The following is a 16,244-nucleotide window of genomic DNA, read 5'->3' as shown; positions in this document are numbered from 1 at the left end:
AACATATACAGTAAAACATTAGTTGACTTACTTGTCCGAGGTTTGTAGCTGGACCCAAGAGAGTTGGTACTGATCCAGTCTTTAATTGCAGACGGCCAGCAAAGCCAGCTTTGTATTGTCCCAAGTTGTGGAAACAGTTGTCGCTGAAATGTTCGGCGCAGACGTGCAAAACTTTGGGAAGTTGTGTCGGCACATTTCCAGCGAAAATAAAATTGAGATACTGGTTGTGCAGAGGCTCGGATGAAGGAACTAAATAAAGATTTGTGCTTGCATCTGTACATCCAAGCACTGAGCAACTTTTATGCTTTGTTTGTTTGCTCGCCATGATGTCTCTCCAGGAAAAAACAATATCGCACTTGCCCTTGCACGGCGGTAGCTCAGTTTCTCATGGGCGGGCAAAGCAGAGAGAGGGGAGGTAACCTTCCTCCTATTTACGTCACTCGGAGGACATTTTCAAACAGAGCAATTGAGCCTTCATTTTGTCAAAGGCGGAGAAGAACACCCAGGGCTTAGTTGACACCTATCGAAAATTCTAGCCACTGGGGGACCAAAGGCAGGCTAGGGGAACTCATAATAATGTTAAATAACCTCCTAAAATGAAGTTTTCATGTCATGTGACCTTAAACAAATGTTTTGTTTGTTTATTGAGTCGGGCGTGCACTGCCTTGTAAAGAAGCAGATGGTATTACCGAGACTTCTCTGACACACGTAGCACAGCTGAAACAGAAAAGGTGAGAAAGATACAACAATAAAATCGTTGAGTTTAGAATCTAGCTGATCAACCTCATCTAACTGAAAGAAATCTCCAAATTAAAAAATGTCATGCATTGGCCGGGAATCGAACCCGGGCCTCCCGCGTGGCAGGCGAGAATTCTACCACTGAACCACCAATGCTTTGATGTTTTACTGCGAGTCATTATGAGTCTTTGAAGAATAGCATCTGAAAATGCGTAATCTCACAAAGTTCAGTCATTGTGCTGGTTTTTCGCATCGTACAGGCATGATAGGCTACTACTCATTTTATTAGATAGCGTGCCGCTCTTACCAGGACGTGTTGTTTTTCTAGTGTGGATATAGTTGGAACATTACCGTCGTCGAACTTCCCTAAATGGCAGTTTGCACGCAATCAGTTTGTTTCGACGGTGACTGTGCTTTGTGCCGCGCGCTAATGGTGTTGCCGGAAGTTTGTCATAGAAGTTTGTCCAATAGATTACAATGTTCTGTTAAATTGTCCAATCGTATTTCACGTGGGCGGGCGATATTTCGTGCAACTAGCCCTAGCACAATGGAAGACAGATATCAACTGTAAACTGCTGTCTGTTCTACAAGCTTTTATATCCACCTGCCCGAAGCAGGGCAGATTGTTGCGAATATAGATAGCCTACAGCTCGTAAAGTGTATAGTTGTTTACTACAAAACGGTGCAGTATGTTCACTATTGCCCGACTAGTATTGGATGCTCAGTTAGCTAGCTACAGAACAGCTAGCGTCACTAGAATAGGCTAGCTAACATGGAAGGTGGTGCAAGCTAACCTGTCAACATTAAACCACCACTGGCTGTGCTGAATTGAAGGTAACGTTAGCAAAGAAACCACACGAGCATATTATAGTATACAATGTCACAAGCTCAGTGAATACTTCCATATTAATATTAGGCCATTAGCTAACATCGGCCAAGCCCATTGAATACTAGAAGTAGACTGACGACTTGCTTGCTGTAAACATGCAGTATTAACTAACTAGCTAGCTCATTTAACTGGCCTTCAAAAAAAACATGTTTTACAGGTAACATGTTAGCAAGGTAGCTAGTTGAATGCAACAGTTAACTTTCATATTTTTCATAACTAGCTACGAAAGTCAGGTATTTATCTATCGTTAGTGGTGCGGTGCCTAACATGATACGCCTTTGACATCCACAGGCCGTAAGAAGAAAGTCACCATGGACTCCTGCTCTAACATCTCCCTCCCATTTAATTATAATAGCAGCAGCACCAGCATTACCGAACTGCTGGGTGCATTGTGTGACAGCAGCCTTTCTGGGGTGTCATGGAAACGGCGCGCCCTGGGGGGCATCTCCCGAGATGCAGTCCGACGTTCCCTCAGAAAGCAAGCCTACGGGGCACTACTCTCCAAACTCTTCCTGGAAGGACCCCTGAAAAGGCCCTCCTCGTCAGTATCTTATGCAAGCTCCACCACGCCGCCCAGAAATAAAGTTCTGATGATCTCCTTTGATCTGCGGGTGGCTGGCTGCCAGGACGAAGCAGAGAGGCTGGAGGATCAGCTCGACAGGCTGGCAGAGGGACCCGCGTCAGGACTCGGGGAACTCAACTCAGTGTTGGAACTCCTGGTGCAGCTAGCTGGCTCGGCAGCCCCACCTCCCACCTCCTTCAGCAGAGACTACATGCGTAGGGAGAGGCCCGTGCTCCGCAGGCCTCCCCTGGGGGGCTACCAGAGTGAGGAGCTCCAGAGGCTGGAGGCTCGGGCCTGGGCTCTGGTGTGTGGGGAGGAGTGGGGCTCCTTAGGAGGGATGTGTGGGACTCTGGGGCTGATGGAGGCTCTTCCAGGAACGGGCCTGCTGGCTCTTGGGAGGAGGGCCGAGGTGGAAGAGAAGTTTGAGAGAGACACCAGGATGTCGCTGTTTGGGGCGCTTCTGCACACCCGAACCTCCGATCTGGACATCAGACTGGACCTGCCGCCTGTGCCCAGCAATGTTGATGTCACTGGGCTGGCCATACGGGTAAGAGACTGATTCTCCTTCCTGTCCCTATCTGTTTAGCGCTAAAAGTATAGCACTGCACCTCTGATCCTTGATCTTCTGCTGTACTATCTATATGCACGATTTGTACCCTGCTTTTGTTGCAAAGTGTTGGCTAAATGAATGGAATATCATGTCATATGCTATCGGGTCTCCATCCAGGTGCCACCTTATTTGGACCAGTCTGAGGACGAGGGTTTCCAGTCAGCCTCAAACCTGACCCCAGACTCCCAGTCGGAACCGAGCCCCAGCCCCGAGCTCGACGTCTGGGAGGCCATAAGGACCTTTGAGCCTGGAAGACGTCGCTGCTGGGAACGCATCGGCTGGTAAGGCAGGCTTCATCTGAGACCTGGTAGTCAAAACTAGCATTGCGAAATGGCACAGGTAGCAGGTGATATTTAAGTTTTCACCAAAAAAAGTATAACGTATAACTACAGGGATCTCTCCGCTTGCTCTCCTCCTCCATGTTGCAAATGGCCACAGCCCCCCAGGCAAGAGGGAGGCCCCCTACCTCTCCGAGGGGGGTCGTGAGGCCTTTGACCAGCTCTACAGACTGTGGGAGGGGGAGATGAGGGTGGTCAGTTGTGCCACCCCCTCTCCGCTCCTACCTCTACCCTTGGACTCTCAGACCCAGCTGGTCGGTGACCTCCTGAACGTTCTGATTGGTGTGGCGTCCACGACCTTCCCCCTTAACCAGGTACGACCCTGCCCCGGCATCTCTCAGACCCATGCCCCGAGGAAGCCGACTGCGCTGAAATACTGTTTTATCCAATCTGAAGTAGACGTGTATAGATTTATTTTATGGAATGCAGTACCTTTTTTGGCGGGGGGGGGGGGTCAGTGCGTTAGTTATGGTAGTAGTAATGACTCACCTTCACCCCCGCCCCCCTCCAGGTGTGTGTGCAGTTTGACGTGCGTCCCGGAGTGTGTGTGTCGGGGGCGTCTCCGGAGAGTGTGTCCCGTCTCCTGGGAGATCTAGCGCAGTACGGCACCTACTACCTGAGGCTGAGTCGCTTCTCCCTGCAGAGCGCCCACAAGAAAGGCCTGGTCTTCCAGGTGGGTGTCCTCCTCGCGTTCAACCGCAAACCGCTGCCGGCTAGGGTCGGTATCGGGGCGGTCCCGCTAGACAAGGGTGTTCCTGACAGCTGTGTTCCTCCTGCCCCCGCCAGGCCTTCACAGGCGGACTGAGGAAGTACCTGCATTACTACCGGGCCTGTGTGCTCAGCACACCGTCCACGCTCAGCCTGCTCACCTTTGGGTTCCTGTTCCGCAAAGTGGGCAGGCAACTCAGGTGAGACCCCACCACACACACAGACAGACAGACAGACAGACCATGCCGCCTGGCGCTAGGAAATGGTAATCTCCTAGGAAATCTGTCACGAGGACCAAACAGAGCTGTTAGTCTGCACTCTGAAGTGAGAAGTAATCGCCACATACTGGAGCCCTTGTCGTTCCACCTTGACCTAGAGATGCTTAATGCACTGCTATCAGATTCATCGGCCACTCATAGCTGTGTGCTGTGCTGTTTGCGTTCCAGGTACCTCTCAGAGCTGTGTTGTGTGGATGGAGCCTGTGGAGTTGGCCAGGCTACGTTCCCTGTGGTGAGTGGTCTCATAGCTTTATGTATTGCCTGCACTTTGTGTCCCACACAGTATATAATTTCATATATTATGTCCTGTGACTCAAGCTAGATGTATTTGTGTTAAAGGACTCAAAGTGATTATAAGGAATCATGTAGTCCTTGAGCAGGTGCTTTTATCCGAAATGACGTATGGGTGGGGGGTGGGGGAGGGGGGGTTTAAACCTGCGAACTCTTGATCATCCGTGAAATGCTCTACCACCTGCATTTACATAACATCTACATTTAGTCATTTAGCAGACGCTCTTTTCCAGAGCGACTTGCAGTAAGTACAGGGACATTCTCCCCGAGGCAAGTAGGGCGAAGTGCCTTGCCCAAGGACACAACGTCATGTGCACCGGCCGGGAATCGAACTGGCAACCTTCAGATTACTAGCCCGATGCTGTACCCGCTCAGCCACCTGACTACCACCTGAGCTATACTCTGAATAAGTCCCGTGTCTGCTGTCTCCCCAGGGAGTGAAGCTGCTGTCCTGCCTGTACAACGAGGCCCAGAGCAACTGCAGCAATGAGAACTACCTGGTCCTGCTGTCCCTGCTGAAGAGCAGCTGTGAGCCCTACACAAGGTCAGTCACCGAGCTCTTCAGACACCGCTAACACACTGCGCGTCCCGCCATCTAGCTCCTTTCCCCTCCCCCGTTAAACCCTGGAGGCGAGCAGGTAGTCTGGTAACGAGTCCACCCTCCCTGAAGCGTGTGACAACATGGACCTATATACGCAGTCGTCCATGGCTGTCTCTTCTTGAGTGTTCTGTCACGACAAGGTACCTTCGACCCTGGAGCTGATGTCTGTTTCTCATTGTTGACTTACCCGTCCAAGGCTGTTAAATCATGACAAATTGGGTGACTGTTTGTGATTGAGATCTTGTGTGTGTCTCTCTCTCTCCCTCTCTCTCTCTCTCTCTCTCTCTCTGTGTGTGTCTCTCTCTCGGTCTCTCTCTGTCTGTCTGTCTCTCTCTCTGCTTTTACAGGTTCGTGTCTGACTGGGTATACAGCGGTGTGTTCAGAGATGTGTATGGGGAGTTTATGATTCAGGTCAACGAGGACTACCTGGGCTGCAGAGGTGAGCCAGTCCTCATCTTGGTCCCCCACAGGACACGCTCCACAGCGCGTCCTGCATGAGGAGACGGCTTGCTGCACAAACACTTCATTTCAATTTGCATGTTGTCTCGGGCGTGTGGCGGCAGGGCTTTCAACAACACGCGGTTAAAAACCGCGTTTAGAACGCAACACACTCCAACACACTGTCTGTTTGTGGCAAGATAACAGTCCCGTGGTTGATTTAATGAGATCAGCCGGTATAATTGCATCCTGTTTAAATTTAGGGTTTTTCTATTACACCCTATTCCAGGAGTCAAGGACGCCCCCGTTTCACCCTAGCCTTGCTCCGCTTAGTGTAGAGGTTCATTTGCTCATCAGCTACACCTCATCAACTCTGCCAGTGAACCCCACTCGACTGTTCTCCCTCCTGTTTTTGGAGGACGCACAAATGTCAGCGCTCCTCTCCAAGACAGTTAGCCAGGGAGGCAATCAGCAGCAAAGCTGTCCTGGCAACAACAAAGCAAAACCCCGAACGACGAACAGAGCCGTGAGACTCGTGTGTCGTGCGCCCCTCCGGGGCTCGTGGGGTTTCCAACGCGGAGGTCGTCTGGGAGGGGGGTTTGCTCAGCCGTTGTTTCGGGGCGGTAGAAATGACAAAACACGACACGGCTCTCTCCTCTCCTCCGCGAAGATCAGAGATCCGTTTGAGCTCGTGTACCGTAGGCGTGTTCCAAGGTCTACCTGACCCGATTCAACGATGATTAAATCCTTCAAAACACACACACACAGCCAGGCCCAGTAGTGAAGTCGCGCCTCGTTAGCTCTCTAGTCTACACCCTCTCCAGGTGCACTCGTTTTTATGCTTGAAACAACAGCTGTGTCTCCCCCCCCCCCCAGACAAGCACTTCTGGGTGCAGGGCTACACCCTCATCTCCAGGGAGGCCGAGGCCTGCGTCCCCGTCTTCCTCCGGCACATCGCCAACGACGTCTACGTCTGCGGCAAGACCATCAACCTGCTCAAGGTCTGCTGTCCCCAGGTCAGTGTCCAGGCAACCAGCAACGCGCACGCGTACGTCAATATAGGCTCGGTTAGTGTCGTAACAGCGTGACCCTCACTGGATATACACACAGCAGAGGTCTTCAACCCTGGTCCTCGGGGACCCCCTGTGTGTTGGAGTGTGTTGGAGCAGGGAAACATCTAAAACATGCAGGACAGGGGGTACTTGAGGACCAGGGTTGAGAACCACTGATCTAAAACGTGCAGGAGGGGTCGCTGAGGACCAGGATTGAAGACCTCTGCTCTACAGTATATAGTAACACTTAACTTGTATGTTGTAGAAGCAGTTGCTCCGTAACCCCCAGACCATAGACTAGACTCATAAGCTTTAAACTGTCTGCCTGTCTGCTTGTCTGTCTGTCTGTCTGTCTGTCTGCCTACCTGTCTGCAGCACTACATCTGCGGGTCGGAGCTGCCCGTGCCTCGTATCTCCGTCACCTTCTCCCTGCAGGAAGTGGAGGAGATCGAGAGGGACTGTGCCGTGTACCGTGGACGCGTGGAGAGGATCGCCAAGCACAGTGCCATCAGCAGGGAGGAGCAGGTACTGCAGCGGGCTCCGACCGGTGACACACACCAGCCTGTGACCCGCTTCACCACCACACGGATGAAGCACCTGTTTGTAAACAGATATTCTGCAAAACCGTTTTTCTGTCCACGCCTGGGTCTAAACGGTTTGGGAAATCGACCCATCACCCATCTAGCTGTTATTTCCCAATCAATCTGTGCAGGTAGTGAATATAAGTAGCCCTTTTCCATTCAGTAATGTTGCTTGTAAAAAAATGAAGAGGGGAAGGAAGAAAAAAAAAAAAGGTTTGATTTAGAAACATTAATATTATCACCAGTCGAGCATGGAGCTTGATGGATGCGTTTCCAGAGTTGCTGAGAGGGCTGTGGAGAGGCAAGCCAGAGGACAGCAGAAACAGTATGCTCTGCGTGTGTGTGTGTGTGTGTTAGGCCCTACGAACAGAGCAGGCACGCCAGGAGCTGATCAATCAAGTCAGAGATTCAGCAGCCAAGACCCTGGAGAGCATCCGTGGTGAGTGATGCGCACACACACACACACACTTATAGGACACAGACACACACACACATATAGATTATACGCACACACTGTAACACAGAACTCGAGTAGACGTCACACAATGTTCACAAACCCTCCCAGACTCCCACGCACGCACACGCTCTCTTTATACCCTCTTATAACACTTCTAAATCATCACTCAGAACAGTGATTAGAACCTAGTAGAGCTTTCGAGTACCCCTCGGAGTGCTCTCCCGCTAACCCGGAGCATCCTTCACAGGGCGGAGGATAGGGTGAGACGAGAATAGAAGAGGGAGAGAAGAAGCCTTTGAACAGCTTCCAGCTCTGCAGGGTGTGAAATCAAATCATCGCTTACATAGTTTCCCTAACTCCTCACATCAACTTATTACTGGAATAGATGTGAGGAAGGGAAGTGAGCCAGACAGACCCACGCGTGTGTGTGCGTGTGTGTGCGTGCGTGTGCGTGTGCGTGTGCGTGTGTGTGTGTGTGTGTGTGTGTGCGTGTGCGTGTGCGTGTGCGTGTGTGTGTGCGTGTGTGTGCGTGTGCGTGTGTGTGTGTGTGTGTGTGTGTGTGTGTGTGAGAGAGACTGTGAATGTTTGCCTCTGCGTGACTGTGAGCGTGAGACTGTCCATATGTGTGTCTTGTGGGTTGGTGTGTCTGCCTTGCAAGTGCACTGCGTAGGTTGTAACCAGTCTCTCTCTCTCTCCCTCCCTCCCTCTGCCCCTCCCTCCCTTCCTGCAGGGCGACAGGTGTCCCAGCGTCTGGCGGAGGAGGCGAAGAAAAGGGAGCGCTTCGAGGAACTGAGACAGCACCTGGAGCAGGAGCTTGAGGTGAGCGGGAGGGGCCGGGGGGAGAGGAGAGGAGGGAGAAACCGAGGCCGACCGAGACAAAGATACAGTGAGAGAGAGAGAGATAAAGAGAGAGAGAGAGAAACAGACCGATTGAAAAGATGACCGTGGCAACGGAAAGAAAGAGAGGAGCGAACGTTTGAGAGAGAAGAAGCACGAGAGAAACACCGGTGAGTGTGTGTGCTCTCTGACCCTCGGCAGCGAGAGATGGAGGGAGATGGATGTCGCAGCTGAGAAAATGAGTCCAAGTTTCCCCTCTCGCCTGTGTCTCGTCTGACCTGGTATTCCATTATCAGCAGGAGGAGACGGTGATAGACAGGGCCATACTGGAGTTACTCTGGAAATAGCATTCACATATGGCACTGTTCAACAAGTAGCCTTCCTGACCTCCCATTTCTACATCCATCTGAGTAAGAGAGGAGAGAATAGAGGTGCCGACCTTCTCATTCTGTTCACAGAGGAGAAATGCGTTCTTCCTCCCAGCAGTGTTCTCGCCTCTACAGCTGAAACCGGCAGGAACGTTAAACCTACATGACGTGTGTGTGCGTGTGGTTGTTTCTGTGTGTGTGTGTGTGTGTGTTTTCCAGTGGCACAGCGCAGCCAAGAAGAAGGAACAGGAGGACGACTACAGCTTCGCCCGGGAGCTGAGAGACAGAGAGAGGAGGCTGCAGGCCCTGGAGGAACAGCTGGAGATACGAGCCAGGTCTGACCCCCACACACACACACACACACACACAGGCACATACAGGCAGTCTTACTCACACATCCAGGGATCAAAGTTACACTCACCGTCTCGCACTCGACACGCACAGACACAGTCGTCTCATTTACATTTATGCCTTTAGCTGCTTTATCCAAAGCAACTTCCAAAAGAGAGTCTAACAAAAAGTGCATTGGTCACTGATCATAACAACGAGATAGCCCCAAACATTGCGGGTAGCCAAAACATGAAGCGCATACATTGTGAAAACGAAATAAGTCCCAAAGGGAAGAACCATAAGAGCATGTAGATGAATGAGTTACAATTAAACAATTTAACAACATGAACCTCAAAAAGTGCAAGGGTGTACCTGTGGAAAAAAGCAACCAATAAAAATATATTACACAGCAAGTTCCCTTGTGGACTGTTAGACTGCTATTTCGAATTCAGATTATTGATAGTCCTATGCTTTATTAACTCCACAAATGCTCAAATGATTTGGTCTACTCTAGACATCTGAATCCAGCCTGTTCTGTGTTGGATCAGGAAAGAGCTTATAGCTCAGTACAGCCACCTATCGGAGGAGGCTACCAGGAGGGAGAGGCGGGCCTTATGGAGGGTGCAGCGAATGAGACTGGATGAGAACCGGGCCCAGTTCCTACTGCAGGACCAGCTGCACACTGAGGTATTCCTACAGAGAGACACACATAAACGTACACACACACAGACACACACACGCACCACTGGAGGATGGTTGAATGATTCATATTTGGTTGAGAAGTTATATGTATATATGAAATTGATAAAGACGGATTGCCTCTCATGTCCTTCTTCTGCAGGCCCTGCTTAAGAAATATCCTCTGGGACAGACGAGACCTCCTCCTGAATCTCTAATGTCCGCTTCCTCCGCTCAGCAGGAGCCTGAGCCTGAACCAGCACTGGTGTGGAATGTTCCTGAACGCAGGCTGGCCACAGTTAGCATTAGCTGGCTAGCCGTTTTCATGTTTCAGCCTTTTGTTGAATGTATCTTCTGTTGTTAGCTGTTAGCATCTGCTAGTTATGTCATTTTGCGAGTGTAAATTCAATGTATCTTTGGTTGTTAGCAATTAGCGTCAGCTAGTCGGCACGTTTGTTAAAACGGATCTTTGGTTGTTAGCATGAGTAAATGTGTCATCTTGTAGGTTTGCCCGTTGAATGTGTGATCGGTTGTCGCCTAAACTTTGCTCTTCCTGGGCAGGGGTCAGTGGATCCGGAGGGATCTGGGTTCCCCCTGGGGGCACCAAGGCCTCCCCTCAAGCCCCCCCCTGCCACTGAAGACCCTGCCCTCATCTCCCAGGACACCAAGCCCACCCAGCTCCTGCCCCAGCCCCAGGACAGCCAGCAGGTGGAGCAGGCACTGCAGGAGATTGGATCTGACCTCCCCGAAGGCCCAACCCAACCCCAATCCCAACCACAGTCAGATGTAGACTATGACTTCAGCGCCCCCTTCAGTCCTCTGGGGGGAATGATGGAGCCAGACCAGCCCCCAGACGTGGCTCCTGACCAGCCCCAGAACAGGGCTCTCTGGGGGCCCATGATTCAGCCAGACATCCCACTCTCCCACCCCTCAGACTCCCACATCCCCATAGGGGAAAACGTCTCTGATGTCCTGGAGCGTCTCCCCAGGCCCAGTCCCCATGGCCAGGCCTCCCAGTCCAGTTTCCCTCTGGGCCAGTACACCCCCGACGTCCCCATCGCCGCCCCCCACAAGCCTGGCCTTCATGGACACCCCTCCCAGGCCTCTGTCCAGCTAGCAGACGGGACTGAGACCAAGATGATAGAGAGCTGTGTCTCCTGTTTTCTACCAGCAGCAGAACAGGAATTGGCAGCAGTGACGGGGACCGCGGAGAAGGCTAGCCAGGGCCCAGGGAACAAGGCTGGGAAAGAGAGAGAACAGGGTCAGCCGGAGAGCCAGACTGCTGGTGCTCCGATCTCCCCAGAAAAGAGGCACGGAAGTGGGGATCTCCGACGCCGCTCCCCCCCTTCCCTCTCGGTCCCCGTCACCACCGTCCCCGCTCACGCGTCCGACGCTTGTGCTACGGTCAGGGAGAATGCTTCAGTGGCCGACTACCTCCACACGCGCTCCGTCCATGAGTCACGGGGCCACGCCAACGAGGGCGGAGGCCTCCCCGAGGTGATTAACTCTCAGCCGTCGCTGAACCCGCACGGCCACCCGCCTGACGCTCGCCCGAAGGCGGGGGAGTTTGCGCCGGAGGCGACCGCCCCTCGACCGGCCCCGAGCGCTCGCGGTCAGATCTCGGACGCGCACATTGAGATCGGAGGGTACGTCTCCGACGCGGTTGCGCCTCGACCATCTGCCAACGTCCACGGTCACGTGTCCGACGGCCACATCGCGGTAGGGGAGAACGTTTCGGACGCGGCGGCGGTCGCCCTCCCCGCCCCCAACGTCCACGGCCACGCCTCGGACTCTCACTTCAGGGCCGGGGAGCACGTCTCAGACGTGAGCCCTCCGCTGCCCTCGCCCGGCGCCCACGGCCACGCGTCCGACGCTCACGTCCAGGTCGGGGGGTTTGTGTTTGACGTGGAGACCCAGAGGCCGCGCTGGAGCGAGCACGGTCACGCCTCCGACAGCACCCTCCAAGCGGGCTGTGTGATGGCGGGTTCGGAAGTAGCCGCGTCGTCGCTACCCGGCAGCACGTTCGGACACTCCTCCGACTCCACTCTGGGTGCAGGGTGTGTGGTGTCAGGAAGCGTACCCCTTCCCTCAGCCCTACCAGTGAGTCAATATGGACACTCCTCAGACTCAACATTAGGCGCCGGATGTGTGATGTCAGGAAGCGTACCCCTTCTCTCAGCCCTACCAGGAAGTCAATATGGCCACTCCTCAGACTCAACATTAGGCGCGGGGTGTGTGATGTCAGGAAGCGTACCCCTTCCCTCAGCCCTACCAGGGAGTCAATATGGCCACTCCTCAGACTCAACATTAGGTGCGGGGTGTGTGATGTCAGGAAGCGTACCCCTTCCCTCACCACTACCCGGAAGTCAATATGGCCACTCCTCAGACTCAACATTAGGTACAGGGTGTGTGGTGTCAGGAAGCGTACCCCTTCTCTCACCACTACCAGGAAGTCAATATGGCCACTCCTCAGACTCCGCTCTTGGTGCAGGCTGTGTGGTGAAGGACCCTGGCAAACAGGACACCCAAGGTACTGGATCGCCTTACATCAATAACTCCTATCTGTCGACATCCTGTCTGCTTTCCTGGTTGGCACAGTACTTCAATACAACGACAAAAAGAACTAACCTCCTTGTTGTGACGTCCCTCAGGGCCTAAAGCCTGGGCCTCGAGTGAGCAGCAGCTGCTGGACGAGGGCATCTCCTCCTGGGCAGCGAGCTTCGGCCGGCCCCACGGAGCGGGCGCTGAGCAGGACTACCTGCTGTCCCTGGCGTCCCAGTACGAGGTAGAGCCATACGAGGACTGCTCAAACCTCATGAGTGAGTCACCGCCCTCCTAACGCATACCCTAGGTCAGATACAGTGACACTGACCAGCAAAGTGTGAGGGAGAACATTTTACATATTGAGTCAGTTCAGTAGAGCGATGTATTTATAAGATCTCTGACAGCATCATCCTGTGTGCGCGCGCAGTGTTGTCCCCAGAGTGCCAGCTGCTGCAGCAGGTGACGCGGGGCCCCTGGGGGCTCCCCATGGACCCCTCCCTCCGCAGGGCCACCGACACCACGCCCGTGCAGCTCAGCGAGATGGTGTCTCTGCCCGTCCTCATGAAGCACTCCGTCACCACCCCACTCATCACACAGTGAGTCCCCTGGACATGGGGGGAGAGAGAGACAGAGAGAGAGAGAAAGAGAGACGGGAGAGAGGGCGAGAGAGGTTCATATCTATTGGAGCCAGGTTGGTGTCTTTTCCGTCCCCTCATTGATTTCCCCTCCTCTCTCCACCCCTCCCCCTCGCTCTCCCCCCAGTGTGTCCCTGGTGAACAAGGCCGTGGTGGACTACTTCTTCGTGGAGCTGGGGGTGGAGCGCCACTTTGAGGCCCTCCGCCACTTCCTGCTGATGGAGGACGGGGAGTTCGCCCAGTCTCTCAGTGACCTACTGTTTGAGAAGGTGAGACAGCCAATGCGTGTGTGTGTGTGTCTGTGTCAGCGCGCTGCGTTTTGTCTCGCCTGCTTGCGCGAACCCTTTAGTGTGGCTTCCTTCTCAGCTGGCCAGCGGTCAGACTCCAGGGGAGCTGCTGACCCCTCTGGTCCTCAACTCCATCCTGAGCAAGGCCCTCCAGTACAGTCTCCATGGCGACAACGCCCTGGCTCCCAACTTCACCTTCGCCCTGCGCTTCCTGCCCGAGACCTTCCACCCTCACGCCCCCGATTCACTCAACTGTCTGGAGCTGCGCTACAAGGTGTGTGTGTGTGTTTGAGAGAGAGAGCGCGTGTGTGCGATTAGTTTCAGGAACTCTGTTTTGCATCTGGAAAATTAGATTACTGCCCGAGTCTTTGATCAGTAAATAAGGAGCTTTTTGAAGACGCTCAATGGGAGACAGTAACAAGCCCACGAGGCCAGCACTGTCTGTCTCTCTCTCTTTCTCTTTCCCTCTCTCTTTCTCTCCCCCCCTCCATCTTTCTCTTCCTCTGTGCAAAATATCTTGAACCACATGTGAGACGCCAGCCCCTGTCACCTAAGAAACCCTTCTTTCTCCATCTTTATTTTCTCCCCCTCCCTCCCTACCTCTCTCTCTCTCTCTCTCTCTCGCTCTCGCTCTCGCTCTCGCTCTCGCTCTCGCTCTCGCTCTCTCTCTCTCGCCCTCTCCAGGTGGACTGGCCGCTGAACATCATCGTCACCGACAGCTGTATGAACAAGTACAACCGCCTGTTCTCCTTCCTGCTGCAGCTCAAGCACATGGTGTGGAGCCTGCGCGACGTGTGGTTCCACCTCAAGAGAACCGGTGAGCTCGCGCGCACAGGAGCCCCGGGGGATGGGCGGAGCTCAGGGGTTAGAGCGTACGATCGAGAGGTCGGAGATTCATGATTCCCCCCCCCCCCCCCTTTGTGCTGCTTTAGATAAAAGCAAAGATGAACACACGATTATTCGAAAACCATTGCACTTTTCAGGTCCTCGTTTGTCTCGTATCTAGCGATGAGGATTGTCTTCTTGCTCTGTAGCTGTGGGTCCCTTTGTAACAGAGAGACACTGAAGAGTGTGTGACAGCAGGCTGCTGTGCTGGACCGTCGGCCATTTGAAATGTACATTTAAATCTGGATCCGGGGAAACCCAGAATGAATCTGGGTTCCGGCAAATTCCAAATATGTCAAGATACCAGTTCTAAAAGGAGATGACTTTGACTGTGTGTGTGTCCTTGTGAGAGAGAGATACCGTTTGTGTAACTGTGATCCCTGTGTGTGTGAGCAAGTAAGACTGTGTGTGTGACCTGAGAGAAGACTAGGGTTCCATGCTTGTGTATATATATGTGTGTGTGTGTGTGTGTCCCAGCGCTAGTTAAGGGTGCGGGCCGCTCGGTGCAGTTCCGCCAGCTGCAGCTGTACAGACACGAGATGCAGCACTTTGTGAAGGTGATCCAGGGCTACATCGCCAACCAGATCCTGCAGGTCTCCTGGAGCGAATTCAAGACCAAGATGGCCACCGTCAACGACCTGGATGCCATCCACCGCACGCACGCAGACTACCTCAACAGAGCCATCTTCAGGTACAGGGAGAGCATGCACACGTGGCCCACTGCGTGCATTAACTGAGGTCTTTTAGACAGGAGGGACACACAGATTACCTGTACAGGGTCAGATTCATGGAGGAGATAGCCTACCCAAAGGCCACCCTGCACTATTTCTCCTCCGCTTCCTGTCCTCTCGTTCTCCTCCCCTTCCTGTCCTCTCGTTCTCCTCCCCTTCCTGTCCTCTCGTTCTCCTCCCCTTCCTGTCCTCTCTTTCTCCTCCCCTTCCTCTCCTCTCTTTCTCCTCCCCCTCCTGTCCTCTCGTTATCCTCCCCTTCCTCTCCTCTCGTTTTCCACCCCTTCATCTCCTCTCGTTCTCCTCCCCCTCATGTCTTCTCGTTCTCCTCCCCTTCCTCTCCTCTCGTTCTCCTTCCCCCTCTTTCACCCACCGTCTCCATCCCCAGGGGTTTGCTGACGGAGAAGGCGGCTCCGGTCATGAACATCATCCACAGCATCTTCAGCCTCATCCTCAAGTTCCGGGCCCAGCTCATCGCACAGCCCTGGGCCAGCCAGCAGGGGGAGGCAGTGCACCCCAGCTTCATAGCCATGCAGCAGTCCTACAACACCTTCAAATACTACTCCCACTTCCTCTTCAAAGGTGAGCACATGCATTTCGAATGAGTAGAACTTTTTGGAGAAATATGTATGATAAAGTGTACGTATCTGCAGTGCAGTTAAAGTAACAAACGGCCACATTTGAGTACCAAGTGTTCCGTCGTCTAAATGTGCTGTCGTTTGGATAGATGGCCTCACGGGGGATGGATATAGCTCAGTGGGAGAGGGTATGACTGTTAATCAAGAGGTCACAGGGTTCTAATGTCCCACTGTACGTCTCCGTGGTTAAGAGCATCTGCTAAGTGAATACATGATGATGTTTGTTGTCGTTATTATGATTATGAGAGAGCTTTTCTTTGTGTCTCCAGTGGTGACGAAACTGGTTAACAGGGGCTACCAGCCTCACTTAGAGGACTTCCTGCTCCGCATCAACTTCAACAACTACTACAAAGACTCCTGAGTGTGTGTGTGTGTGTGTGTGTGTGTGTGTGTGTTCTACACCATCTGTCCTACACCATGTGTCGTGATGCCAGAGCGAGTCCAAACCTGACTCTATGCCCATCCTGATGTAAATAGTGTTGAGTCGAACGACTGCATGTTTAAGGCATGTTTTTTGCCACGCAGAGAATAAACAACGAGTTTGCGATAGTGTTGTTTAAACATGCATTGATAGCTGCTGCAGTGCTGTAACCTGTAAAAGGGTACTTGAAACATCCTGTTTTACAAACGATGTTGCCAAATGTAACGTTATTCCGAACCTGAAGTGTGCTTGCCTGTGCATCTTCATAAAGTATGCCCATCCCATGCCCATTTATTCAATAAAACATGTAACTTTGTGTAAATAACATTTTGAAAAGAAAATGAAGGACA

General features: G+C 52.9%; 1 protein-coding gene and 1 non-coding gene across 2 annotated transcripts; one reads left to right on the top strand and one right to left on the bottom strand.

Moving 5' to 3' along the window:
• Window positions 1-823: 823 nt before the first annotated feature.
• On the bottom strand, window positions 824-894 carry trnag-gcc (transfer RNA glycine (anticodon GCC)). The gene has a single exon. It is a non-coding gene; the product is annotated as a tRNA-Gly (tRNA).
• Window positions 895-1,251: 357 nt separating this feature from the next.
• Window positions 1,252-16,235, top strand: tubgcp6 (tubulin gamma complex component 6). Its single transcript, XM_084671364.1, has 25 exons — window positions 1,252-1,572; window positions 1,919-2,736; window positions 2,917-3,080; window positions 3,238-3,451; window positions 3,649-3,810; window positions 3,924-4,045; window positions 4,292-4,355; window positions 4,849-4,958; window positions 5,363-5,454; window positions 6,330-6,469; window positions 6,881-7,030; window positions 7,444-7,525; window positions 8,274-8,362; window positions 8,968-9,083; window positions 9,627-9,765; window positions 9,920-10,021; window positions 10,318-12,286; window positions 12,408-12,575; window positions 12,728-12,896; window positions 13,063-13,204; window positions 13,302-13,496; window positions 13,907-14,039; window positions 14,585-14,798; window positions 15,224-15,417; window positions 15,743-16,235. The coding sequence occupies exons 2-25, from the start codon at window positions 1,939-1,941 to the stop codon at window positions 15,832-15,834; spliced, it is 5,820 nt and encodes a 1,939-aa protein (XP_084527490.1). The 5' UTR covers window positions 1,252-1,572; window positions 1,919-1,938; the 3' UTR covers window positions 15,835-16,235.
• The last annotated feature ends 9 nt before the right edge of the window (window positions 16,236-16,244 follow it).

This window comes from Hypomesus nipponensis, chromosome 14, assembly GCF_054491055.1.
Source record: "Hypomesus nipponensis isolate SF chromosome 14, ASM5449105v1, whole genome shotgun sequence".
NCBI classification, from domain to species: Eukaryota; Metazoa; Chordata; class Actinopteri; order Osmeriformes; family Osmeridae; genus Hypomesus; species Hypomesus nipponensis.
This window is presented reverse-complemented; position numbering and strand designations above follow the sequence as displayed.